This window comes from Lontra canadensis, unplaced genomic scaffold (assembly GCF_010015895.1).
Source record: "Lontra canadensis isolate GAN:19392208 unplaced genomic scaffold, GSC_riverotter_1.0 scaffold60, whole genome shotgun sequence".
Lineage (NCBI taxonomy): Eukaryota > Metazoa > Chordata > Mammalia > Carnivora > Mustelidae > Lontra > Lontra canadensis.
Genome location: NW_022631054.1, coordinates 11,560,665 through 11,587,417, shown reverse-complemented (window position 1 = coordinate 11,587,417; position 26,753 = coordinate 11,560,665). Strand labels below are relative to the sequence as shown.

Genomic DNA, 26,753 nt, shown 5'->3' with positions numbered 1-26,753 from the left:
CGATTTTACTTATTTATTTATTTGGGGGGGCATGCACGGGGAGGGAAAGGACAAGAAGACTGCACTGAGTGTGGAGCCTGATGGGGGACTCAGTCCCATGGCCCATCAGATCATGACCTGAGCTGAAATCAAGAGTCGGAGGCCTAACTGACTGAGCCACCCAGGCTCATAAATAAATGATTCACTGGCCCTTAGAAAAAGTATGTTAGAAGTTTCATTTAACTGATGTTGCCATTGTTTTCACTGTGCCCTTAATGATATGCCAGGCCTTCCCAACACTGCAAGACAAAGATGGTTACAGTATAGATCCTGATCTTAAGATGCATCATAGCCTGGTGGGGAGCTATTTATAGACAGAACCTTGTAATGAGTGGTATACTGGTGTTACAGATGTTTTTCTGAAGTAGTATAAAGAAGGAAACCACAAACAGTTCCCAGAGAGAATCAAGGAAGGTTTCAGAGAGGAGGGAATTTTGAATGTGGTCTTGAAAGATAAGTAGAATTTGAGGGACTAGCAGAAACTATTCTATGCAGGTGAAAGACCGAATACAATGATTATGAACATGTTTATCATGTCCACTTGCTTAAGAAAGTAGGGTTTTTTCCTGTTTGATTTAAAATACAAAATTGTTCATCCCTGAAATTCACATTTTTAAAAAAGATTTTATTTATTTATTTGATAGAGAGAGATCACAAGTAGGCAGAGAGGCAGGCAGAGGGGGAAGCAGGTTCTCTGCTGAGCAGAGAACCTGATTCAGGGCTTGATCCCAGGATCCTGAGATATGACCTGAGCGGAAGGCAGAGGCTTAATCCACTGAGCCACCCAGGCGCCCCAAAATTCACATTGTTTTAATATCAAATTATTTTGTTAAAATCTCTAAGTGATAGTTTTCAGATGATGAAAAAAGGAGAAGAGTAACTTTCAGAATGGAGAGACCTTATTAAAACGCAGATGTCTTCTGTAAATAGAGTTGGAAAATACTGTCAGTGTGTTCTTTGTGTATAAATGTCTCTTTTAACTTATCCATGCAGGATCTGAAAAAGAAAGCCACTTCTCTTTCTTCAGTCACGAGGTACATGACAACAGAATCATTGATGCACTAGGAAGAGAGATGGGTTCCAAATCTCACTAAGTGATCTAGAAGAGGGGAGAGACAGCCAATGTTCTGCCTCTGTTTTTCTGACCAGAGTTCCTGTGGCTCTGAGTGTTTTGCTTCCTTCTTTTCCTTCTGTCTGGTCACTTTGAAACATTGTTTCTTTGAATTTTAAGATAAAATGTGCTTTGAATTCTAAGATAAAATGTGGTGTCTGTACTGTATTAATAGATATGCTAATCTAGGGCTATTGTCATTTGAAGGGATTTCTTGAGATTGAAGAGTTAAGTAGATTGTCATATTTTCTCTTGAAACTTCTACTTGGTAAATTATAACATGCTGAAAGAATACTCAAAGTCCATAGGTTTATGACATTTTTGCATAGCAAGTCTCTGTTGTACAAGATCTGATATATATATTTTTTTTAGTTTTTAAAAATTAATTTTTTTTTTAAGAAAGGGAGAGGGGTTTGGGGGAGGGGCAGGAAAAGGAGAGAAAGAATCTGAGAATCCCAAGTGGGGCTTGATCTCATGACTCTGAGATCATAACCTGAGCTGAAATCAAGAGTTGGATGCTTAAATGGTTGAGCCACCCAGGCACCCCTAAAATGATTTTTTTTTAAAAAGATTTTATTTGGGTGCCTGGGTGGCTCAGTCACTTGAGCGACTGTCTTCGGCTGAGGTCCTGATCCTGGAGTCCTGGGATTGAGTCCTGCATCAGGCTCCCTGCTCAGTGAGGAGTCTGCTTCTCCTTCTGACCCTCCCCCCTCTCATGTTCTCTTTCTCTCTCAATCTTGATCTCTCTGACAAATAAATAAAATCTTTTTTTTTTTAAGATTTTATTTATTTATTTGACAGGCAGAGATCACAAGTAGGCAGAGAGGCAGGCAGAGAGCGAGGAGGAAGCAGGCTCCCTGCAGAGCAGAGAGCCCGACGTGGGGCTCGATCCCAGGACCCTGGGACCATGACCTGAGCCGAAGGCAGAGGCTTTAACCCACTGAGCCACCCAGGTGCCCCTAAATAAAATGTTTTTTTTTTTTTTTTTTTAAGATTTTATTTATTTATTTGTCAGAGCATGAGAACAGGAGTAGCAGGAAGAGCCAGAGGGAGAAGCAGACTCCCTGCCGAGCAAGGGAGCCCAATGGGGGTACTCGATCCCAGGACTCTGGGATCATGACCCGAGCAGAAGGCAGATGCCTAACTGATTGTACCACCCAGGCACCTCTGAAATGATTTTTTTTAAGCCAGAAAGCAATGAGGTCCTTGTTACTTAGTAATTTTTCTACTGCCTTATTCATAATTTCTTGGTAGGAAAAACACATTTCAGTAAATAGTTGACCTTCTTTTGTGTAAGACAAAATATTTTCTCTGGTAGTCTCATTTTACTACTACTGAGGCATTTAGAGGGTGAAAAAGTTAATTTTCTTGCAAGTAGTAAAGAATTACAGTTTTTGAAACCTGTGGAGTATGCATTGAAATTGTAAAACAATATACATGTAAAATAGACTGACTTCTGTAGAGGGTGAATGTTTTAGAAGTAGACTTTCTTCTGTGTGGCTAATAGTTTGAATGGTGTGGCCCATGATTTTTGTGTCTCACTTGAGTATGTTTAAATGATTATAAGGTAATTTGGCTTGGCTTACAATAATATTAGCTCTAAAAGTTTCACTGACTTCTATATTTAATATTCAATGCTTCTTTTCATATATGTGTATACATATATGTATTTATATGAGGGAAATTTTGAGGATGTGGCTTTATTTTTCTATAAAGAAATCTATATTGATTTCATAATCCCTTAAGTATTATACAAGGCTTGTGCATGTATCTTTTTTGTGCACACTTAAAATTCCACAAAGAGGACTGTTAGTGTCCTAAGACTAAGCAATATTGGCCATACAGCACCAGCCTAATAAATTTCCCCCATTTTTTCCCTAAGGTATTAGAAGAAAAGATGTCATTTCTTGAGGTGTAATTAACAAAGTTTTTCTGGCTGGCTTAATGTGAAGCAGGTCTTGGATAGAATAAATCCATCTTCATTAATGGAAGTGAGACCCTAATGTGATCAGTTTATAGAAAAACATCCCTAATAATGTCTATTTTATCTAAAACATCTTGGCATGTTTACATGTGGAGACTTTGACCTCATATTTAACTGCTCTCCTTGAACCTCTTTTCTTGTTCTATTTTATTTTCTAGGTGCGTCACCGAGCTTCTGGCCAAGTGATGGCTCTTAAGATGAACACACTGAGCAGTAACCGGGCAAACATGCTGAAAGAAGTTCAGCTCATGAATAGACTCTCCCATCCCAACATCCTTAGGTAATGGCTTTTCCTTCCTGCTGGGGATCAGTGAGAAAGCTTAAACATTATTGGAGGCCTGTTAGAATAGCATTAACAGCTAAAAAGAGGGATTCACAAATCTTGCTGGGGTTTAGTGTGTTATAGGTCTTTTTCTGCATATTAAGAATTAATTTTCTGGTAATTAGCTACATTTAATAAAGCAACTTCCGTCTTTCTCTCAAATTGCTTTACTCTTAGTAGCAGCTCATTAGACGTTCAACCTGAGGGTTTTGGGGCGGGGGGAGTTGGCCTGGTGGTGGGTATTAAGGAGGGCACGTATTGCATGGAGCACTGGGTGTGCTGCATAAACAATGAATTTTGGAACACACACACACACAAAATTAAATTAAAAAAAGAAGTTTCTTACTGCTCTATGAGTAATTTATCAAAGAGAAAAGATTTTAGTCTTTACATGGTTATTTAATTTTTTTAATCATTTTATGAAGAATAGTAATTAAATCAGTGAAATGAAGGTATCCCTCCAGGCTATCTATCCTTAACTTTTAGCACTTACTTGAGAAGACATAGTTTACTTATTTATTTATTTAAGATTTTATTCATTTTTCTGAAAGAAAGCACACATGTGTGCATATGCAGGAGAGAGAGCAAGAGAGAGAGAGAGCGAGCACTTGAGCATGTGCATGAGGCAGGGGAGGGGCAGAGGGAAGGGGACAAGTAGACTCCATGCTGAGCAGGGAGCCAGACACAGGGCTTGATCCCACAACCCTGAGATCATGACCTGAGCTGAAGTCAGACACTTAACCTACTGAGCCACCCAGGTGTCCCTAGTTTACCTTTTTAGAGTCTAATTTGTTTTATATATAATATGGTTATATAATCACCATTTTCTAGTAATCAGTATCTGAACTTTTCTCACCTGAATTATCTTGGTTGTTTTGTTTTTTTTAGTGAGGTGAGTGTATTTCCAAATGAAACCAAATACAACAATTTGAGTCAATATATATTTAAGTAGGGTTTATGTGTAAGACACTTTAAAAAAGTTAAAAGTGCTGGGGTGCCTGGGTGGCTCAGTTGTCTGCCTTCGGCTCAGGTCATGATCCTAAGGTCCTGGGATCGAGCTCCCTGCCCAATGAGAAGCCTGTTCTTCCTCTCCCACTCTCCCTGCCTGTGTTCCCTCTCTTGCTGTCTCTCTGTTTTTAAAAAAAAAAAAAAAAAAAAAAAAAGTCTTTAAAATAAATGAATGAGTAAATAAATAAAAATCTAAAAGTACTGTTAAATATGTAAGTCAGACTTACATATTTGGTCAGTGATAGTACATTATAGAATTAGATTATACTGCTTACTTGAAACTTTCTACCTTAATAGAGAATTGTTGCCTTCCTAGTATACTACAGAAATGTTCAGCCAGTATTTTTATTATGACTTTCTTCCCAGTGCATAAATCAGATTAGCACATTTTTTGAGCATTTAATATAAACCTGGTGATTTGTCAGATACCAGAAAAGTATAAAGACATATATAAAATGGAATGTCTGCTAGTAGGAAGGAGTTTTCATTCTAACCGGGGATCTTGGACTTACATACATGAAAAGAGAACTAATAAAATCAGCTAGGACCTCTCCACTTGGGTAGAATAAACGCTACGAGCTATAGAAGTTCAAAGGAGTGAGAGATTACATTAGCTTGGCAGAGTCAGGGAAGCTTTTTTGGAGGAGGTCGACTAAAACTAGAACTTGAATTTTATTTTTTTTTAAAGAATTTGTTTATTTATTTTTTTATTTATTTGAGAGAGAGTGAGAGTAGAAGCAGGGGGAGGGGCTAAGGGAGAGGGAGAAGCAGACTCTGCATTGATCAGGGAGCCCCATGTGGGGCTTCATCCCATCTCATCATGACCTGAGCTGAAAGCAATATTTAACCAACTGAGCCACCCAAGTGCCCTGTAACTTGAATTTTAGTAGGATTTTAGGAGAGAGGGAAGGAATTCTGAAGAAGCAGAATAGTAATTAAGCACAGAGGTAAAAGTGCAAAGCTTTTTGAAGAATCAGTGAATAAAAACCCATTTGCCTAATAATAGCAATAATGAGAAAACCACCATTTATTGAAGGCTTGTATGCTGGATCTTTACCTATTTAAAGATTTAATCTTGGGGTGCCTGGGTGGCTCAGTTCATGATCCCAGGGTTCTGGGATCAAGCTGTCGCATAGGGCTTCCTGCTCAGCAGAGAGCCTGCTTGTCCCTCTCTCTCTGCTCCTCCCTCTGCTCTTGGTCTCTCTCTCTCTCAAGTGAATAAATAAAATACAATTAAAAAAGATTTAATCTTGGGACGCCTGGTTGGCTCAGTCAGTTAAACGCTGCCTTCAGCTCGGGTCATGATCCCAGGGTCCTGGGATGGAGTCCCGCATCAGGCTCCTTGCTTGGTGGAGAGCCTGCTTCCCCCTCTCCCTCTGCCTGCCACTCTGCCTACTTGTGCTCTCTCTCTCTCTCTGTCAAATAAATAAATAAAATCTTAAAAAAAAAAAAAAGATTTAATCTTCACATCTAATCACCATTGAAGGAACTGAGGCTAAGAGATTATATGTTGGCCAAGATCTGTGACTTTGAGGCCTGGGCTCTTTCTACCATGTTTCTCCTAGATGAACTGAGGTCGATAGCATAATATTGGTAAATAAAGGTGGAAACCTAATGCAGTTATGCAGGAATGGCTTTCATAAAGCCAAAAAGAGTATATTTTATGCTCTTTGTAATGGATTCTGAGCAGGGACTAGGGTGGTAGAGGGTAACTGATGGCAAATGCAGAAGGGTTTAATGTTGGGTAGGCTCGTGGCTAAGAGATCAGTTAGGGGGCCTCTGTGATGTTTGAGGGTGAGATGGTTGAGTCTTGATTTGATATTCTGCTTAGGAATTTTTAAGCTGATTGTATTTTCATCTTGCTTAAAAATAATATTTTTAATATTTTTGTTATTTTTATAGCAATGATACATCTTCACTATGGAACATTTAGAAAATAGAGTTAGCAAAACAAGAAAATTAAAATTACCCTTTATCTCGGTGCAAAGGGATCAAACTGTTGTTAACATTTAGTATATTTCTTGACAGTCTTTTTTATTTCACTATTTTTCATATTCTCTTTACTGTGAACTTGACTAGTGAATATATGAGAAGAATGACTTCAGATAAATTTTACTCTATCACAGCAAAAATTTTAAATACAGTCATTGTATAATAGAAGTAGAATGGTATAGTATAATGGTTAAAAGTGAAGGTTCTAGGGGCACCTTTGTGGCTCAGTTGGTTAAGTGTCTGACTTCAGCTTAGGTCATGATTTCAGGGTCCTGGTAGGACTGAGCCTTGGAGTCCAGAGTCTGGCTCTGCAGTTCTGCACTCAGCAGGGAATCTGCTTTTCCCTTTCCCTCTGCCTAGCCTCATGCACGTGCACTCTTTTTCTCTCTCTCTCTCTCTCAAATAAATAAATAAATAAAATCTTAAACAAAACAAAACAAAAACAACCCAAGGCTCTAGATTCTAGATCAAGCTGCCTGGATTCAAATCCTGGATCTTGGGAAAGTTACTTAATCTGGCTGAGTTTTCATTTTCCCATCTATAAAATGAGAGTAATGACAGTAAATACATTATAGAATTGTTATTTAAGGTTAATTAAATTAGTACATATAATACACATATAGTATCTGGCTTTTGTTAAGTGTGCAGTAAATGTTAGCTACTATTATTAGTTTCTTTTTCTCTGGCTAGTTTTTTGTTTTTCTTTAAAGATCTTTATTTGAGAGAGAGAGAGTAAAAGAGAGAGAGAGAAAATGAGATGGGGGAGGGCCAGAGAAAGAAGCAGAATCTCCACTGAGAGGGGAGCAAGATCGAGTGGGACTTGATCCAGAGACCGTGGGGATCATGACCCAAGTCAAAGGCAAACACTTAACCCACTGAGCCACCCAGGCATCCTGTTTTGTTAGTTTTTTTTAATGGCCCATGGAAACCTGTCTATTGTCATTCATTCACTTACCAAACATTTGTTGAGTGCTGCTGTTTTTAATACATTCAAAGAGTTTCTGCTTGAATAATGCTGTTGAATAGAACTTTCTGCAGTAATGGGAATGCTCTTTATTGGTGCTGTCCAGTAGCCACACGTGGCTAATGAGCATTGAAATGGGGCTAGTGGGAATAAGGAACTGAATTTTTTATTCGATTAAATGGCCACGTGAAGCTACTGGCTACTGTGCTGGAAAATACTGGGCTAGAGTCCATCTAGATCTTTGCTCTTGTTTTGCTTAATATGTATGTCCAGCCTAGAAACATGGTGTGATGAGACCAGTGATACCATTCCTATTCTGATGTCCCTTTGATCTACTTTCTTAGCCTCTTTTTGTTTTCACTGCTCAGGAATGACACACCCCTCCCTTTTAACTTTCAACAGTATTTTTCTTTGCTTTCAGCTAAGTTTTCTGATATGTAAAAGATAGTGTTAACTCTGTCTTGATCTTGACAATAAGCCAGCATATGAGATACTACATAAAAGCCAGTAGATCTGTTGTAATCCACAGAAGGTACATACTGCATAAAAATTATTATAATTATTGTTACTATGGTGGATGTGCACTGCGATGATGACTTTATTCTGCATAAGCCATCTGTCTCAAATATTCTGTGGTTAAAAGCCTAGAAGTAGATTACTTTTTTTTTTTTTTAAGATTTTATTTATTTATTTGACAGAGATCACAAGTAGGCAGAGAGGCAGGCAGAGACGAGAGAGGGGGAAGCAGGCTCTCGGCTGAGCAGAGAGCCCGAAGCAGGGCTCAATCCCAGGACCCTGGGACCATGACCTGAGCCAAAGGCAGAGGCCTAACCCACTGAGCCACCCAGGTGCCCCAGATTACTTTTTTAAAAGAAGCTTTTAAATTCTACCTCTGAAACTAATAATACAGTATATGTTAATTAAATTGAATTTAAATAAAATTAATTTTAAAAGCTTCTAATTGTTCATATTTTTCATGTCTTTGTGTCTTTTATTGTTTATTTTGAACACAACAAAAGGAAATTATCCTACCAGTGGCCTAGAGGGAGCAGTCTTCTTGGCTTTCATTATTCTGGGGAGTGCTAACTATAGCCTTGAAAACATTTATTATACTTCCTTAGGAGACCTTAAATATGAAACTAAGCATGACTATGTTCCATTCTAAATGCTTTTCTAGTTGTCTTAGAAATTTACTATTAATACTTTGTTTTTATAATTTAAATTTTTTGTTACTATTTGTTAGGCTTTTAGTCTGCTTTCAAGCTGTGACACTTACAAGCTCTCCTTAATAGGTACAGAAGTTGAGGCAGAAATATGAACCAAGGTTTTCCCTCAAATTGAGATTCTTAGATTTTATTATTTTTTATTTTTATTTATTATTTTATTATTTTTTATTTTTTAATTTATTTTAATTAATTTATTTGTCAGAGAGAGAGAGAGCGAGCGCGGGAGAACACAGGCAGAGGCAGAGAGAGAAGCAGGCTCCCCACTGAGCAAGGAGTCCGATGCGGAACTCGATTCCAGGACCCTGGGATCCTGACCTGAGCCGAAGGCAGCGGCTTAACCAACTGAGCCACCCAGACGTCCCGTATTTATTTTTTTTAAAAGATTTTGTTTATTTATTTGACAGAGAGAGAGAGAGAGAGACAGTGAGAGACGGAAATACAAGCAGGGGAGTAGGAGAGGGAGAAGCAGGTTTCCCGTGGAGCAGGGAGCCCGATGTGGGGTTCGATCCCAGGGTCCTGGGATCATGACCTGAGCCGAAGGCAGATGCCCAACAACTGAGCCACCCAGGCGCCCCTTATTTTAATTTTTAAAAAGATTTTATTTATTTATTTGACAGAGAGACAGATCACAAGTAGGCAGAGAGGCAGGCAGAGAGAGAGGGGGAAGTAGGCTCCGTGCTGAGCGGAGAGCCAGATACGTGACTTGATCCTAGGATCCTAGGATCATGACCTGAGCCGAAGGCAGAGGCTTTAACCCACTGAGCCACCCAGGCACCCCGAGATTCTTAGATTTTAAATGGGGGAAAAGCCCTTCTCTCAGAACCCTAGGTTTTTCACAGACGTGTTTCCTTAGAGGCTGACCCATGAGGGGAGGGGTATTAGGTTTCTGGTTCCCCACTTGGCTTCACCCAGCCAGAGCAGTTCTACTTTTTCTGTTGTTGTTCGTTCGTTCTTTCTTTCTTTCTCTCTCTCTCTCTCTCTCTCTCTCTGTTTTATGTTAAACTTCTGTGTAAGAATTTTGAAGAAAAGGTCTCCTGCTTGAAAACAAGGAACGGGTCAAAAATCACTACACTGGTGATTTGGAAAGTTTTCACGGGAAAGATTGCTATCTGCGTGACCTGCCAGATGGTGGGCATCTAATCCTCTGGGCAAGCTTTGGTCCTCTGCTGGCACAGCTATTTTGTGCCCAGCAGGAGTTAGTGAGCTGAACTTCTGCAATTGTATTTCTCGTTTTCTTGACCCCCAACCTCACTTCCTCTTTTTCCTTTTATCTTTCTCCCTCCTAAGATTTCTAGTTGGAAGGAAAAGAATGGGCCTGGTAAGTTATAGAGGCAGTAGGTGTGTATATTTTGTGTATATATGTGTGTATGTATATATATATATATTTTTTTTAATTTCTTTTTTAAAGATTCTATTTATTTATTTGACAGAGAGAGAAATCACAAGTAGGCAGAGAGGCAGGCAGGATGGGGGGGGAAGTAGGCTCCCCGCTGAGCAGAGAGCCCAATGTGGGGCATGATCCCGGGACCCTGAGATCATGACCTGAGCCAAAGGCAGAGGCTTAACCCACGGAGCCACTCAGGCACCCCTTAATTTTTTATTTAAAATTTTTAAGGTTTTTAATTTATTCATTAGAGAGCACAGACAGGCAGGGGCGGAGGCAGAGAGAGAGGGAGAAGCAGACTTCCCTCTGAGCTAGATGCCCGATGACATGGGGCTCAATCCCAGGACCTGGAGATCATGACCTGAGCTGAAGGCAGATGCTTAACCATCTGAGCCACCCAGGTGCTCCTATATATATTTTTTAATACACAGATACGGTTAAGATTGGTTCTCTTATCATCAGTTGCTCTAAGTTATCAGTTAAAACAAGGAACAATAAAGTACTTTGTTGACTGTATAGACTGATCGTTTGGGCCTCTTGTGAATAAGGTTGTTTATGCCAGGAAGTCTTATGCTCAAGATTTGTAATCTAATTCCGTGACCTTCTCATTTCCACTCCCCAATGGTCTTTCTGAGGACCTGTACCAAGATTCATTCTTATACCTCTTTGTTATTCTTCATGTCATGAGAAATTTAAATTTAAAATTTTCGATTCCCTCTTCATATTCTCATCCTTACTTTTTCTTAGGCCACATTCTGAATTTATTTTCCTATCTACTAATTTTTATTCAGAATTGTTTTAGCTCCCCTTTAATAGCCATTTGTGACAATGTGGTTACCATTTTGTTAAAATGGAGAATATGCTTTCAGTTCACCAAATATTTACTTGGAACTACTCAGTCCAGGCCCGTGCTGCAATGTCATGGTGAATACAAGGGAAGTAGAACACTGTTGTCTCCCAGTCTCCTTGGGAAATAAACTGTACATCTAGGAAACAGACTAGTATCAGCTATGAGAATATGGCAGGGTGTTTTCCCAGTCTCGGTTATTAAGATAGCTATCTTTCCAATTACCATTTTGAAAATCTCAAAGCCATCTTTAGTTATTCCTTTTCCTGTCTCTTAAAGATTTTGTTTATTTATTTATTTGAGATGGTGGGGGGCGGTGGTGCCGTTGCAGAGAGCAGAAGCAGGCTCCCTGCTGAGCAGGGAACCCAGTGCAGGGCTCCATGCACAGCTCCATCCCAGGCCCCTGTGATCATCACCTGAGCCAAAGGCATCAGTTTAAGTGACTGAGCCACCCAGGCACCCCTGCTTATTCCTTTTATTCCTTGCTTCTAATCAGAAGATAAGCGCTTGATTCTAAAGCTTCGAAGACTTTTGCATCTGTTCTTCCTTATAAACATTTGTTGGTTCAGCCCTCTTGAATTTTGCCTGGAGTAAGCTATTTTCCCTATCTTTTTGTGTTCCTCTTTTCTCTCTTCTGATACACAGCTCTAATTGTGTAGCTTATTTCCTGTAAACCTTTTATTTTAGAATGGAGTCGAAAATCCTTTAGACTGACAGTTATGGTCTGGATATGTTTTTCTAGCCCTGTCTTCCACTATTCCTCATATGCAGTTAACACAACTCTATGATTTCCTAATCGTGTTCTCTTGGACAAGTTACTTGACCTTGGGGCTTTGTTTTTTTTTCCTTCATTAAACTAGGGGAGTGGACCAGATCACTGGTTAGAAATCCACAGTGAATTAATGTTGAATAATTTATGAAAGATCAGGTTTAAAAATATGTTATCTCAGATGTGTATATATTATCTCAGATGGCCATGCACACACATATACACACACACGTGGTCTGGAATAAATGGGACATATTTGAAAATGCTGGATTAAAATGGATCTTTCTGATTTTATCATGGTAATTATAGTGAGTAACTAGGTGGAAGAGTCTCCCTGTAGCTCTCAAAGCAAATTTTATAACACGAGCATGTTGGTAAAGAGGTCTTAACATTTTTTTCCTCTTCTCTCTGTCAAGGTAGAAGGTCTAATTACTTAGGACGTTGTGTAAGTTCTAATTTCATATAATTAGGAGAATTTTGTAAAATAAAATATGGAATAAGCTTCAATAATATTTATGTCATTGTCTGTGGGTAGTAAAGTAGTACAACCCCAGTGAAATGATTTTTTAAAAATATATTTTTATTGAGATAAAATCGAGACATAAGAGAAGATGACTTTTAATGTAAACAATGGCTACCATTTATTGAGCACCTATTATGGGTCACTGTTGATTATTTTGCTACCTGACCTTTTTTCCTCTCTAGACCTCTCCCATCTCAGCAAATGGAATTGCCATTACTGCTGTTATTACTTAGGCTAAAAATCTAGAAATCATCCTTAATATCTTTCCCTTACCCTCTTTCAAATCATCAAGTAGATGTACGCCTGCAACTAATGTTACACTGTATGTTAACTATACCAGAATTAAAATTAAAAACTTAAAAAAAAACAGTCTTAGGTAAAAATAATATTCAGGAGAAAGAAATCAAGACTTGGCATTTACATTATTATGACTGGTTATACTCACTGCTAGGCCAAATAATGTATTATAATTATATTTTATTTCTTGCAAATTTTTTTGCATTTTGCCCAATTTTTCATTTGCTTAGTTACTGCATGCCTACCACTAATTCTTCCTAAAGCTTCAGACAGAATTGTAAAATTCTTCTAATGTGAATTTCCACTCTGCCAAACACATCTGGAAAAGTAAAAATTCTTTCTTCAAACATCCTTCCCCTAACATCTCTCCTGGAGCTCTTGATCCTTCTGCTTTAGTTTGGATTGCTTATTCTCTAGACTGTTGCCCAGGAGTCACCCTGGGACTTGCTATCATCTTTTTTTTTTTTCTTTAAGATTTTAATAAATCTATTTAAGAGATTGAGAGAGAGAGCATGGGCAAGAGCAGAGCGCATGTGTGGGGAGGGGCAAAGAGAGGTGGTAAAAGGGTAGGGGTACAGGGGGAGGGAGAGGGAGAAGGAGACACGCCCTCCCAACAGAAACACACACACACACACACACACACACACACTGAGTACAGAGCCTGTTTCTGGGCTCCTTCTCATGACCCTGAGATCATGACCTGAGCTGAATTGCACTCAACCAAATGAGCCACTCAGGCACCCCACTATCATCTTTCTACCTATTTCTTTCTAGATCTTTTTTTTTTTTTAAGATTTTATTTATTTGTTGGAGAGAGAGATCACAATTAGGCAGAGAGGCAGGCGGGTGGGGGGGGCGGGGAGCAGGCTCCCCACTGAGCAGAGAGCCCGATGTGGGGCTTGATCCCAGGATTCTGGGATCATGACCTGAGCTGAAGGCAGAGGCTTTAACCCACTGAGCCACCCAGGTGCCCCTCTTTTTAAATCCTTTTTAACTGAACTGTCTGAACTGTCTATGGTAGTTTATTTTCTTTTTTTTAAATTCCAGTATAATTACATATAATGTACAGTGTTACATTAGTTTCAGGTGTACAATACAGTGATTTAGCAATTCTATGCATTACTCAGTGCTCATCATGATAAGTGTACTCTTTAATTCCCATCACCTATTTTACCCATCTCCCCCACCCTTCTCCCCTCTGGAACCAGCAATTTGTTGTCTAGTTTTTGGTTTGTCCCTTTTTTCTTTGTTCATTTGTTTGTTTCTTAAATTCTACATATGAGTAAAATCGTGTGGTATTTGTCTTTCTCTGACTTAATTTATTTAGGATTATACCTTCTAAAGAAGATGTGGTATATAGACACAAAGTAATATTATTCAGCCATTAAAAAGAATGAAATCTTGCCATTTGCAATGACATGGATGGAGCTAGAGAGTATTATGCCAAGTGAATTAAGTCAGTCAGAGAAAGACAAATACCATGTGATTTCACACATATATGCACTTTAAGAAACAGAACAGATGAGCAGAGGGGAGAAAAAAGAGTGGCAATCTAAGAAACAGACTCTTAATTATAGAGAACAAACTGATAGTTACCAGAAGGGAGGTGGGTGGGAGGATGGGTGAAATAGGTGATGGGGATTAAGGAGTGCACTTGTGATGAGCACTGGGTATTGTATGGAAGTGTTGAATTGCTATATTGTATACCTGAAATTAATGTTATATTATACTGTATGTTAACTAACTGGAATTTAAATTTAAAAAAGAAAGAATGTTGCTACAGCCAATGTCAGAGAAATTATTGCTTGTGGTCTCTTCTAGGATTTTACAGTTTCAGGCCTCACTTGTAGGTCTTAATCCATTTTGAGTTTATTTTTGCATATGGTATAAGAAAGTGGTCTGATTTCATTCTTCTGTATGTAGCTATCCAGTTTTCCCGACACTACTTGTTGAAGAAACTCTCCTTTTCCTATTACATATGTTTGCCTCCTTTGTCAAAGATTAATTGACCATGTAATTGTGGATTTATTTCTGGGCTTTCTATTCTGTTCCATTGATCTATGTGTCTGTTTCTGTGCCAGTACCATACTGTTTTGATTACTACAGCTTTGTAGTAACTTGAAATCAGGAATTGTGATACCTCCAAATTGTTTTGGCTATTTGGGTCTTCTGAATTTCCATACAAATTTAGGATTATTTGTTCTTGTTCTGTGAAAAATGCTATGAGTATTTTGATAGGAGTTGCACTAAATCTATAGATTGCTTTGGAGACCCAAGATTGTCTTACACAAATATTAGAAAGGAAATAATTTAAGAGAGCTGAATCCTCAGCCTCCACAGTGGAAAGTCAGTAGAAGGTGAGAAATAGCACTATAATCAGTAGATAGCTAGATAGCTATCTATAGCTTCTATTTACCATCGTAGAAGATAGCTTCTATTTACCATCATAGAAGAAACAACTAAAAGAATTGAGAGTAGTTCCCTCAGGGGAATAGAATTCAGTGGTGGTATGGGCAGGCCAAGGGACTGTTATTTTTCTTTATATACCTATTTGAAGCTATATAAATGTTTAACTGATGAAAATTAAGTTAGGACACTTGCAGTAATCTAGAGAGAGCTAATGATGGCTTGTACTGTGTGGTAGCAACGAAGGTAGAGAGAAATAGTGGGATTCTGGATATCTGTGGATATTTTTTTTAGTAGAAGCAGTGGGATTTCCTAATGGATTGGGTATGGGATATTAGCCCAAGGAAAGGGGAGTCAAGGATAACTCTTTCTTAGGCTTTTACTTGAACACCTGGGAGAATTGAATTGCCAGTAACTATGTTGGAGAAGACTGCCTGGGGAACAGGTTTTGGGCAGAGACATCACAGTTATCAAATTGGCAGTTGGGTAAATAGGTCTGGAATTCAGAGGAGAGATTCAGGATAGTTGTGTCTTTTAGTAGTTAGGGGACCTTTGGCAAATTATCTAACTTCTATGATCTCAATGTTCTCATCTATGAAGTAAAGAGTAATAATAGTACTACTGTACCAGGTTGATGGGAAAATTAAATGAGATAAAGAACTTATTGCAGTGCAAGGCACTAAAGGTTAACTATTATTATTTTATTATTGTTATTACTATAGTCATAATCATCTGAAGTGTCATATATTGAAGCTCTAGAGCATAGAGCTTAAGAGTTAAGAATCCTGTCCTGACTCTGCCATTTGCAAGTTGTGTGACACTGGGCAAGCCACTTAATCTCTCCTCAGTTTACTTATCTGTAAAATGGAGATAATAATAGTACCTATAACATAATGTTTTCATAAGAATTAAATGAGGTAATACCTGTAAAGTACTTAGAATAATATCAGATGCATTGTGAGTGCTTAATAAATATAATCATTATTTGTCTGTGAACTCCTTGAGGAAGGGACTATCATGTTTATTTCTCTAGCACCCACTGGGTCTCCTTTGCCTATCACGGTGCTTAGTTTATATGTGACAGGTAGTAAAAAATTTTTTTAAGTGTTCTGTTTATCTATAGAGAGCACAAACCTTGAACATACTCATTTTCTTGACACATGCTTCTCAGATTGAATTGTTCTCTTTCTCTATACATTTCTTCTACATTGGGAGAAGAGGAAGAAATAAATCATGTGAGAGTGTGTTTCAGAAGTGTGCTCACATAAATTGAAGTTTGTGTTTATATTTTGTTATTTGGGTGTGAGTTTATGAGTTATCTTAGAATAAAGGATAAATTTGGGAAGGAGGAAGAAGCATTTTCAGTGCCTGGGGAGATAATCTAGATACTTGGATTTGGGGATATTAGTTCTGTTCTGAACTTCCCAGATTAAAAAAAAAAAACACATTTGGGAACATTTAAAGTCATATTTATGTATTAATAGTTCACCCTTTGCCAAGAGAGTTGGTATTTTGCTGCTTCCATGGCAGTTTTAAGCAATGTGGTTTAAAACTTTCTGTGAAATAAAATACAAAATAAGTTTAACTCTCAGTCTCAGTTTACTTTCAGTTGTTATTCAAGATAGAGAATATTTGTTTTTCTCTTGGAAATTAGGGCTTTTTTTTAAAGATTTTTATTTATTGATTTGACAGACAGAGATCACAAGTAGACAGAGAGGCAGGCAGAGAGAGAGAGGGAAGCAGGCTCCCTGCTGAGCAGAGAGCCAGATGTGGGACTCGATCCCAGGACCCTGAGATCATGACCTGAGCCGAAGGCAGCGGCTTAACCCACTGAGCCACCCAGGCGCCCCTAGGGTTTTTTTTTTTTAATTTATTAAACTGGTTTAATCCTTATAAGCAAGCAGATCTTTTTTTTTAACTTTTTAAATTTTTGTATTGTTTCAGTAGAAGAAAACAAAATTAGACCATGAACTTCATTGGTCCTCTTGTTATTATATGTAGTGCTATCTACATGATCTAGTGATTGTGAGCAATGTTTAGTTGCCTTTAGCTATCTTAAAATCGGAGTATAAAAACTGTGGACAGAAAAGAGAAAGCCAGACCGAACCAGCTCTGTTTGGTGTCACCTGATGTGAGGCTTTGGTGGTTAATGTCTGTCCAGCTGAGTTTTCTTTGAGTTCTCATAGAAAGGACCTAACACAACCAGTTTTCCATGATGTAATACCTTTAAACACATTTAAAGTGCCGCAAGCCTTACTAAAAGATATTACTGCTTTTTTATGGGTCTAGATTCATAGCTCTTTTGGGACTTGAGAGCCGAGGCATTGCCCTTTCTTCTCCTTTTTGGTTATTGGTAATTTTTTCTGGTTCAAGAGAGTGATGGTAACTTTGCTTTATTTGGGAGTAGAATGCAAAGGAGTTCATTTTAGTGCCACATAGTAAAGCTTAGTGGAATCTGGTGGAGTATGTTGCAGGGCCTTTCCTTCAATTATGGGAGGAAATCAGATAAAAATATATCAAAAGTTCTGGAAAAACTTTTTTTTTTTCACTTTTTTAAAGAAAAACCAGTGTAAGTAGACTTCAGATGTAGGGCTTTTAAGAAAGCATATTAATATAAAAATCTGTTCACATTTTAATACTCTATTACAGGTTTATTTCAGACCTCTTAATTGTTTTTGCCATAATTTTGGAGCCGGACATTTTTCTGGAAAGACCAGTACAGGTCAGAAGAACCCCTACAACATGGATGCTGCTTATTGCTCAAAGTTGGCAGTAGAAAGGCTTATAAAGCAAACCAGTTAGATTTTCATTGATTTAGTTAGGTGTTTACTTTTTATGAATAAAAAATGAAGGTGTTATTTTTATTTTATTTATTTATTTTTTTTTTTTTTAAGATTTTATTTATTTATTTGACAGAGATCACAAGTAGGCAGAGAGAGAGGAAGGGAAGCAGGAAGATTTATTTATTTATTTTAGAGAGAGAGAGGAGAGGCAGGGAGGAGGGACAGAGGGAGAAAGAGTCTCAAGAAGATTCCGTGCCAAGGGTAGAACACCACACAGGGCTCCATCCCATGACCCTGAGATCCCGACCTGAGCCAACACCAAGAGTCAGTCACTCACTCAACTGCCCGTACCACCCACACATCTTCAAAATGAAGTTATTATTGAACTGTTGGCCTTTTTTCTTTCATGCCTATTGTCACAGAACAAAACATGGGTTTTGGAGCCAAACAGATCCAGATCCTGGTACTTCTCCAACTTTTGTCAAGTCATTTAAATGCTCTGACCCTTTTTTTCCTAGATGATAAAATGAGGGTAATTTAATCTCAGGTCATATATATAAAACACTTGGCACAGTTTCTAGGTATATTGTAGGTTAGCAACAAGTAGTAATATTTTGGACAACTTTGATATAATGACCACGGAACTCTTACTAGGTCATATTATGTAGTATTGAGCAGGTCCAAAACTAATAGTAGTGTTAGTGTTTTGTGTTTTTTTTTTTTTCTTTTCAGAGCGAGAACAGCTAGGTATGTTTTAGACTGCTGTCACACCTCTCCCTCTTCTGTTTAGGTAATAAACTTTTGAGGAGGGACCATATTTAAATCTTAATGTTTAACCCTGACAGCAGAACTGTGAGCTCAGTAAATATTTGAGTGGAGGTAAATGCTACCAAGCAACATAATAATGTTATTTTCCTTGTGGCTTGTTTTATTTATTTATTTATCTATCTATTTATTTATTTATTTATGACAGAGAGAGATCACAAGTAGGCAGAGAGGCAGGCAGAGAGAGAGAGGAGGAAGCAGGCTCCCCGCTGAGCAGAGAGCCCGATGCGGGCCTCAATCCCAGGACCCAGAGATCATGACCTGAGCCGAAGGAGAGGCCCAACCCACTGAGCCACCGAGGCGCCCCTGTTTTTTAGTTTTTAGAAGATTTTTTTGTTTGTTTATTTATTTTAGAGAGAGAAAGCGCCAGAGAGCAGGGGGAGGGGCAAAGGGAGAAGGAGAGAGAGAATGTCAGTGACTTTGTGCTAAGCACAGAGCCTGACAAGTGGTTTGATCTAATCCTGAGACCATGACAAGCTGAAATCAAGAGTCAGAAGCTCAAGAGTCAGACTGAGCCACCCAGGTACCCCTCCTTGTGCTTGTTTAGGAGTCAAAGCCCAAAGTCTATCCTAGATCTGTAAACATTATAACATAAGATAGTAACCCGTAATTTTTTTTTATTATGTATCATTAGTTTTCTGTGGCTGTCCTAACAAATTACCTAGTTGTTTAAGACAACACAATTCATTATCTTATAGTTCTATAGGTCAGAAGTCTGATGTGGATCTTAGTGGACTAAAATCAAGGTATTGAGAGGGCTGTGTTTCTTTCTGGGGAGCTCTAGGGGACAATCTGTTTCCTTACTTTTCTCAGTTTCTAGTGGCTTGCATTCTTTAGCTTGTAGCTCCTTTCATCTTCAAAGCCAACAGTGACCAGCTGATTCTTTTTCATATTTCATATTCATAAAATTTCGTATTAGATATTTCATATCTAATACTAACTTTTTGGCCTTTCTTTTCTATTTTTGGGGACCATTGTGATGACACTACAAGTGTGGGGTAACACTTGATAATCCAGGATAATCTCCCTATTTTATTTTTTTAAAGATTTTATTTATTTATTTGACAGACAGAGATCACAAGTAGGCAGAGAGGCAGCAGGGAGAGAGGAAGGGAAGCAGGCTCCCTGCTGAGCAGAGAGCCGGATGTGGGCCTTGATCCCAGGACCCTGGGATCATGACCTGAGCTGAAGGCAGAGGCTTTAACCCACTAAGCCACCCAGGTGCCCCTAATCTCCTTATTTTAAAGTCAGCTGATTAGCAACCTTAATTCCATCTGCAACTTTAATTAATTCCTTTGCCATATAACAACATAGTCACAGGTCTTGGGGGTTAGAACATGGATATCTTTGGACATCTTCTGCCTATCATAGTTTACCCTTAGGAAAACATTTTGAGCACATCTCCAAGTGCTACTGTTAACCCATATTAAATATTACTAAAACTCATTTTCTCTTTTTTATATAAAAATAATATAGATAAAAAAGTTCTAATTTTCTTCCCATACTTCAGTGGATAATCATGCTCATTCCTCATTATTTTTATTAACATATAATGTATTATTTGTCTCAGGGATACAGATCTGTGAATGGTCAGGCTTCCACACTTCACAGCACTCACCATATCACTCATTCCTCATTTTAGAGACTACTGGATAATAGTAGGACTTAGGAAAGATCCCACCTTGGAATTAAGAAATTTAACTTTTGGGGCACCTGGGTGGCTCAGCGGGTTAAAGCCTCTGCCTTCTGCTCAGGTCACGATCCTGGGCTGCTGGGATCGAACCCCACATCGGCCTCTCTGCTCAGCAGGGACCCTGCTTCCTCCTCTCTCTCTGCCTGCCTCTCTGCCTACTTGTGATCTCTGTCAAATAAATAAATAAAATCTTTAAAAAAAAAATTTAACTTTTAATTGAATTCAGTAAATATTTACTAAGTCCTAACTATGAACAAGGCAGTATTTTAGGTATATATAGAGATACAAAACTACATGGTATATTTATTCCAGGAGGGTTAACTACTGTAATAAACAACATAAAATCTTATTTATTTAAGGGCTTGGTTTCTTTTCTTGTCTTTTTTTTTTTTTAAGTTTTTAAGTAATCTCTCTATACCTAATATGGGGCTCGAATTTATAATCCTGAGATCAAGAGTCACATGCTCTACCAACCAATCCAGGCAAGTGCCCCTTAAAAGCTTGTTTCTTATTTATGTCCTGGTTCAGTGTGTGTTGGGTAGAGGTAGAAGGGGAGTTTTTGTTTTGTTTTGTTTTTTGTTTTTTAAACCTAAGATGGGGCCTCAGATTCCTTCACTGGATCTTCTGCATCTGCTGACAGATGAAAAAGGAAAGTATGGAGGATAGGGTTGAGGTTTTTATGGGACAGGCCTAGAAATGACATGATCACTTCTGCCCCTATACCACTCTCCAGAACTCGGTATTATGGTGTTAACCAACTGTTATAGACACTGGGAAATGTCATTTACTTAAGGAGGAAAGATTAGATTAGATTACTTTGGATTAGAAAGATTAGGGAAATATTTGAAATTATATCTCTGAGATGGGAATTATTATAACCATTCCCAAAGTGTGGTTTTAATAATCAAATAACTTGATACATGGCAGTGCCTGGCACATTAAATGGTACCTAAACGTTGGGTGCTATTGTTGTTATTGTTATTCTTTGGAGACGTTCTTGCACTGAATTTTTAAGGATTTGTAGAGCTTTGAAGAGTGGATTCCAGATGGACTCATTCTAGCAACAGTATGGAGGTGGGAGAATTTAGGGCATTTTTAGGAGTAGAAACTTATATAACTAAAACATAGAGAATGTAGGCGGATATAATAAGAGATAAGGGAAGAGAGGTGGGGGTCAGATCATTCACACTCTTGAATAACACACTCTTGAATTTGGACTTTGGTCAGGAGCTGTGTGCTGCCGCAAAAACTTTGAGCAGCCACTAACTTCTTAATGAAAGGTATTGTATCCTGCTCATTTTTTTTTTATCCTTTTTATAACTATATGAAGAGGTAATACAACATTGTGATTAAGAGCACGGAACCCACTGTTTAGGTTTGATGCCTGGCTTTGCCACGTATTATCTGTATGACTTTGGGCAGATTATTTCTCAGATCCCAAGTTTCTTTATCAATACGATTGGGAGAAAAAAGCTATTATTTCATTGGATTATTGTGAGGATTAAATAAATAGAATATAAAAACAATGCGTGCATAGTAAGCGCTCTTTAAGAATCAGTTGCTATCATAATCATATAATCTTTACCAGTGCCTGGCACATAGTAGGCATTCAATAAGTTGTTCTTTAAGATTTTATTTATTTATTTATTTGACAGAGAGAGAGAGAGAGAGAGAGAGAGAGAGAGAGACAGCGAGAGAGGGAACACAAGCAGGGGGAGTGGGAGAGGGAGAAGCAGGCTTCTTGCTGAGCAGGGCACCAGATGTGGGGCTCGATCCCCTGACCCTGGGATCATGACCTAAGCCAAAGCAGGTATTTAAGGACTGAGCCACCCAGGCAGGCACCCTGGCATTCAATAATTTTTGAGTGGTCAGATTCGTGTTTTAAATTTACCCAGCAAGTATTTATATACTATCGTATGACAGGCAAGAGAATTCATTTCGTTTTATGAAACATAGTTAAAGGTAGGAAATGATGATGCCATAGGAGAGTGGTGTAGATGGAGAGCCTTGGTAGTTAAGTTCAGAAGCATGCTAGTTCAGAAATACTTCTCCTTGGAGGGAGCCAGATTTGTTTTGTGGGAAAGGAAGTATTTGAACTGGGCTTTGAGGGTGGGGAGAATCTAACTATGTAGAAATGAGGGGAGGGGCATTCTATGCAGTGGAAACAGCCTGAGAAAAGTCAAAGGGTATATAAAAGCATGGTAATAACACTTTATGGAAAATAGTAAATCATGCTACAGGAAAGACTATGGCAAATTAAGTTTCTGGTCGAAGTCTAGTTTATTAGTAGTATCAGAGTTGGGAGTTTCCTCTTACGGTCTCACTAACTTCAGAGTGGGTGATCATTTGCCTTTTGTCTAGACTGAGCCTTGGTGCTCAGTATGTGCTCCAGGGGTCTAGGAGCATCAACATTAGCTGGGAGCTTATTGCCTGGGTGGCTCAGACGGTTAAGCATCTGCCTTCAGCTCAGGTCATGATCCTCAGGCTCCTGGGATAGAGTCCTGCATCGGGCTCCCTGCTCAGCGGGGAGTCTGCTTCACCCTCTCAATCTCACTTTGTGCTCTCCTCTCTCTCAAATAAATAAAAAGAATCTTAAAAAGGAAGAAAGAAATTCAGACTCTCAGCTTAGCTTCTTTCCGCCTCGGCCTATTGAATTGGAGCCTGCAATTTACATAATTCCCAGGTGATTTGTTTGCACATTAAAATTTAGGAAGCACTGGCTTAACAAACAACAGTAACTCTTCCTACATCTTAACTAGTGTGTGTGTGTAGTATAAAAACTAAGCACATGCATTAACAAAGAACTCTCCTCCTGAGTTAAGTAATTTTGGCTGGCATGATTTTGGGTGGTGGTTGTAGGGAGTAAGAATCATTCCAAATGTATTTTTTTAGGTCTGATCTCATACCGAAAAAAAATTTGAGGCTTCATCCGCAACTTAGATTTTAATATAATTAGCAATAACAATTTCAGTGACAACTTACTATTGACATTAAGTTCTTTTCTAGGGACACTTGGGTGGTTCAGTTGTTGGGCGTCTGCCTTTGGCTGGGGTCCTGAGGATAGAGCCTTGCTTTGGCCTCCCTGCTCTGCGGGAAGCCTGCTTCTCCCTCTCCCATTCCCCTTGCTTGTGTTCCCTCTCTCACTGTGTCTCTCTCTGTCAAATAAATAAAATCCTTAAAATAAATAAATACTTTTCTAGGCGTATATCACTTCCCTGTTAAGGATGAGTAATATTTCCCTTTTAAAGTATATGCTTTTTATAGAACTGGAATGATGAACTCTGCTCAAGCTCTTCTTCCAATATAAAGCTAATACCTGTCTTAGCTTGTGAGCTCTGTGACACTGTTTTGGATGTGGTGGGTGGTGGAAAGGAAGTTAGGTTGAGGAGGTCAGGCAGAACAGTTTCACATAGAAGTAGAGTTGTGCTGTACCACTGTGATGTGGTGATGTGAGTCGGGGGTGGGGAGGAAGGTAGGCAGAAAACTGTCACATGAAGCCAGTGCCTGCCTGAATGTGCTGGCTGTGACGTCTCTGGGGATGATGTGGTCATAGTGAATGGTGGGCCTGTGGGGGTGTAACCAGGTCTTTTCAGCTTCTAGGAGGTCTATGACTTTAAGATGTAACCACTGTTTTGCTAGTAGAGTCCTATCGCCTAGCTTCTATGTAAGTATTTGATTAAATAAAATAAATACCTCTTGTCTTTCCAGCCTTGTACCTGTCTCTAAATGTTTTTTCTTAGAAAATGAATTTACATTGTCAAGCTAATTTGGCGATTATTGCTTTTGCATTCAAGAAGTGTTTGTTTTGTATCTTATGTGCAAAGCATTGTGTATCAGACACTGTGTATAGAAACAAATGAGAAGAAAGCTGTATTCTTGAAAACCTTTCTTATATTCCAGCCTGGAGAAGGAGTTAGAAGTGTTAAAAGAAGAATAGCTAATATATTCTAGTGCTTATTATGTTCCAGGAGCCCAAGTTATGTCATTTCATCTTCACAATAACCATTTGGGTTAGGTAATAGTAATACCTTCATTTTGCATGTGAAGGAACTAAAATATGGAGAGGTTATCATGAAGTGGCAGAGCCAGAATTCAAAGATAAGCAGTCTTACTCCAGACCCTGGACCACCTCAGTTATGCTTATGAGCAGTCTTTCAAAGCAGGGTGAAAAGTGCATTGTAGTACTGTTGTGGGGAGTAAGGGAAAGATAAAGGAATAATGCTAGCCGAAGATATCTAGATCAATGTAGAGAAGATAAAATTTTAGCTGATCCTGGAAGGATGGTTTTCAGTAAAATGAAATAAAATAGTCTTCCAACTCAGAGAAGAGCTTGAACTTAAGTTTGTAGGTCATAAAAATCATTCATGCCATTAAACAAATCTTTACTGAGAGATTGCTTACTGTGTGCCAGATACTATACTAGGTACTAGAAATGCAAAAATAAAAACAAAAAAAACCCCTCTTAATCCTTCATAGTAAGGAAGTTACAAAAGAGTGACATGGGCAGAAGGCCAATTATAATGAACTTAAGAATGAGTGAAGATTAAAGAAATGTAGATAGTGAATGTAACCTATTAACGTTTGATAACAAATGAAAAGAGTAAACTAGCATCCTATTTTAGGGATGGGGCAAGGAAGCATTTTTTGAGATGGGGGAAATTTAAGGATATTTGTAGGGTAGAACCAGAGGAGATGAAGAGATGGACAGAGAATAAGGCTTATAGGAAAATATGAGGATCCAAAGATAAGTTGGACCAGATCAAGTTTTAAATACTGTGGTAAGGAATTTTCAACATTATTCTATAGGCAGAACGGAGCTGTTGAAGTGTTATAAGAGGGTAATGACATATTTTGTGTTTTGAAAGGTGATCCTAATAGCCATGTAAGGGATGGTATAATTTAGGAACATTAATAATGATAAATTAAAAGCAACTAAGTTTTATTTGAGCATGGGCTAGACATTGCTAAATATTATACCTGAACTATTCCATTTAATCTTCCTAAGTAGCCTCTAAGATGGTGTTATTTTGGGGTCCCATTTTTGCAGATGAGGATATTGTAAGTCCCCCTAGATGGGAATGGGTTGGATCCCTATGCAGTCGTGCAAGGGTCAGCAAACTGTTTCTGTGAAGGACTAGACAGTATATATTCTAATCTTTGCAAGTCATACAGTCTTTATTGCAGCTAAGCTGCCATAGACAATACCATGATTTTGTTCCAATAAAAAAATTATAAAAACTGGGTGCCTGGGTGGCTCAGTTGGTTAGGCGTTTGCTTTCTATTCAGGTCATGGTCTCAGAATCCTGGGATGGAGTCCCTCATTGGGCTCCCTGCTAGGCAGGAAGTCTGCTTCTCACTTTGCCTCCCCCCAACTCCTGCACTCCCTTTGTCTCCCTCCCCCGCCCTCTCTCATGCACACAAAAATAAATAAAAACTTTTAAAAAATTATAAAAACAAATAGTGGGCCATAGTTAACCCACCCCTGGTAGGGCCTATTATAGTTTGAAAAGCCATAATGAAGAAAGAAATGTGGCTTATCATATTTTACTTTATCTCTTTTTGCTATGGTGGGGCAATAGAACTAGAATTATTCTTTTTTTTTTCCAGATTTTATTTATTTATTTGAGAGAGAGAGAGAGACAGAGATAGTGAGAGAGAGCATGAGCGAGGAGGAGAGGAGGAAGCAGACTCCCTGCTGAGTAGGGAGCCTGAGATGGGACTTGATCCCAGAATCCTGGGATCAGGACCTGAACTGGAGGCAGACACTTTACTGAGCCACGAAGGTGCCCTGGGAATAGAATTATTCTTAGGTAGGGATACCTTTTGATCTCAAGAGAAGCATCCTTTCTGTAAGAGGCTCACTAGAAACAGCTATTTATGCATACAGTTTAGCTACATTCTGCAAAATACCCACTTAACTTTTTATTACAATTGCCTTACAGCAGAATGAACTCTAGAATGAAAGTTCTGTGGGATCAGGGACTTTGTTTTATTCGCTGTCCTGTCCCTAAAGCCTTGTATATAGTAGCCACTCACTCAATAAAGAATTGTTTATTTACAATGATGTGGATGGAACTAGAGGGTATTTATTATGTTAAATAAGTCAGTCAGAGAAAGGCAAATATATGATTTCACTCATAAGTGGAATTTAAGAAACAAAACAGATGAACATAGGGGAAGGGAAGGAAAAATAAAACAAGATAAAAACAGAGAAGGAAACAGACCATAAGAGACTATTAACTATAGAGAATAAACTGAAGATTGCTGGAAGAAGATGGGCTGAATGAAAGATGGGCCTTAAGGAGAGCATTTGTTGGGATGAACACTGGATTTATATGTAGGTGATGAATCACTGAATTCTACTTCTGAAACCAAAACTACACTATATGTTAACTTTATTTTTTTTTTTAAGGTTTATTTTTTTATTTGACAGAGAGAGACATGTGAGAGAGAGAAAACATAAGCAAGAGGGAGTGGGAGAGGGAGCTGGCTTCCGCTGAGCAAGGACCCAATGCAGGGCTCGATCCCAGGACCCTGGGACTATGACCTGAGCTGAAGGCAGATGCTTAACCAACTGAGC

General features: G+C 38.6%; 1 protein-coding gene across 4 annotated transcripts in view; it reads left to right on the top strand.

Moving 5' to 3' along the window:
• Positions 1-26,753, top strand: part of TESK2 (testis associated actin remodelling kinase 2) — a 138,305-nt gene that overhangs the window by 67,896 nt on the left and 43,656 nt on the right. For 3 of the 4 annotated variants that reach the window (XM_032877620.1, XM_032877623.1, XM_032877622.1), the window contains one exon: positions 3,293-3,414. In XM_032877620.1, coding sequence (XP_032733511.1) covers positions 3,293-3,414 — 122 coding nt within the window. Of the gene's footprint in view, positions 1-1,051; positions 1,074-3,292; positions 3,415-26,753 lie in introns of those variants that run through there. The other variant, XM_032877621.1, reaches the window with a different exon arrangement.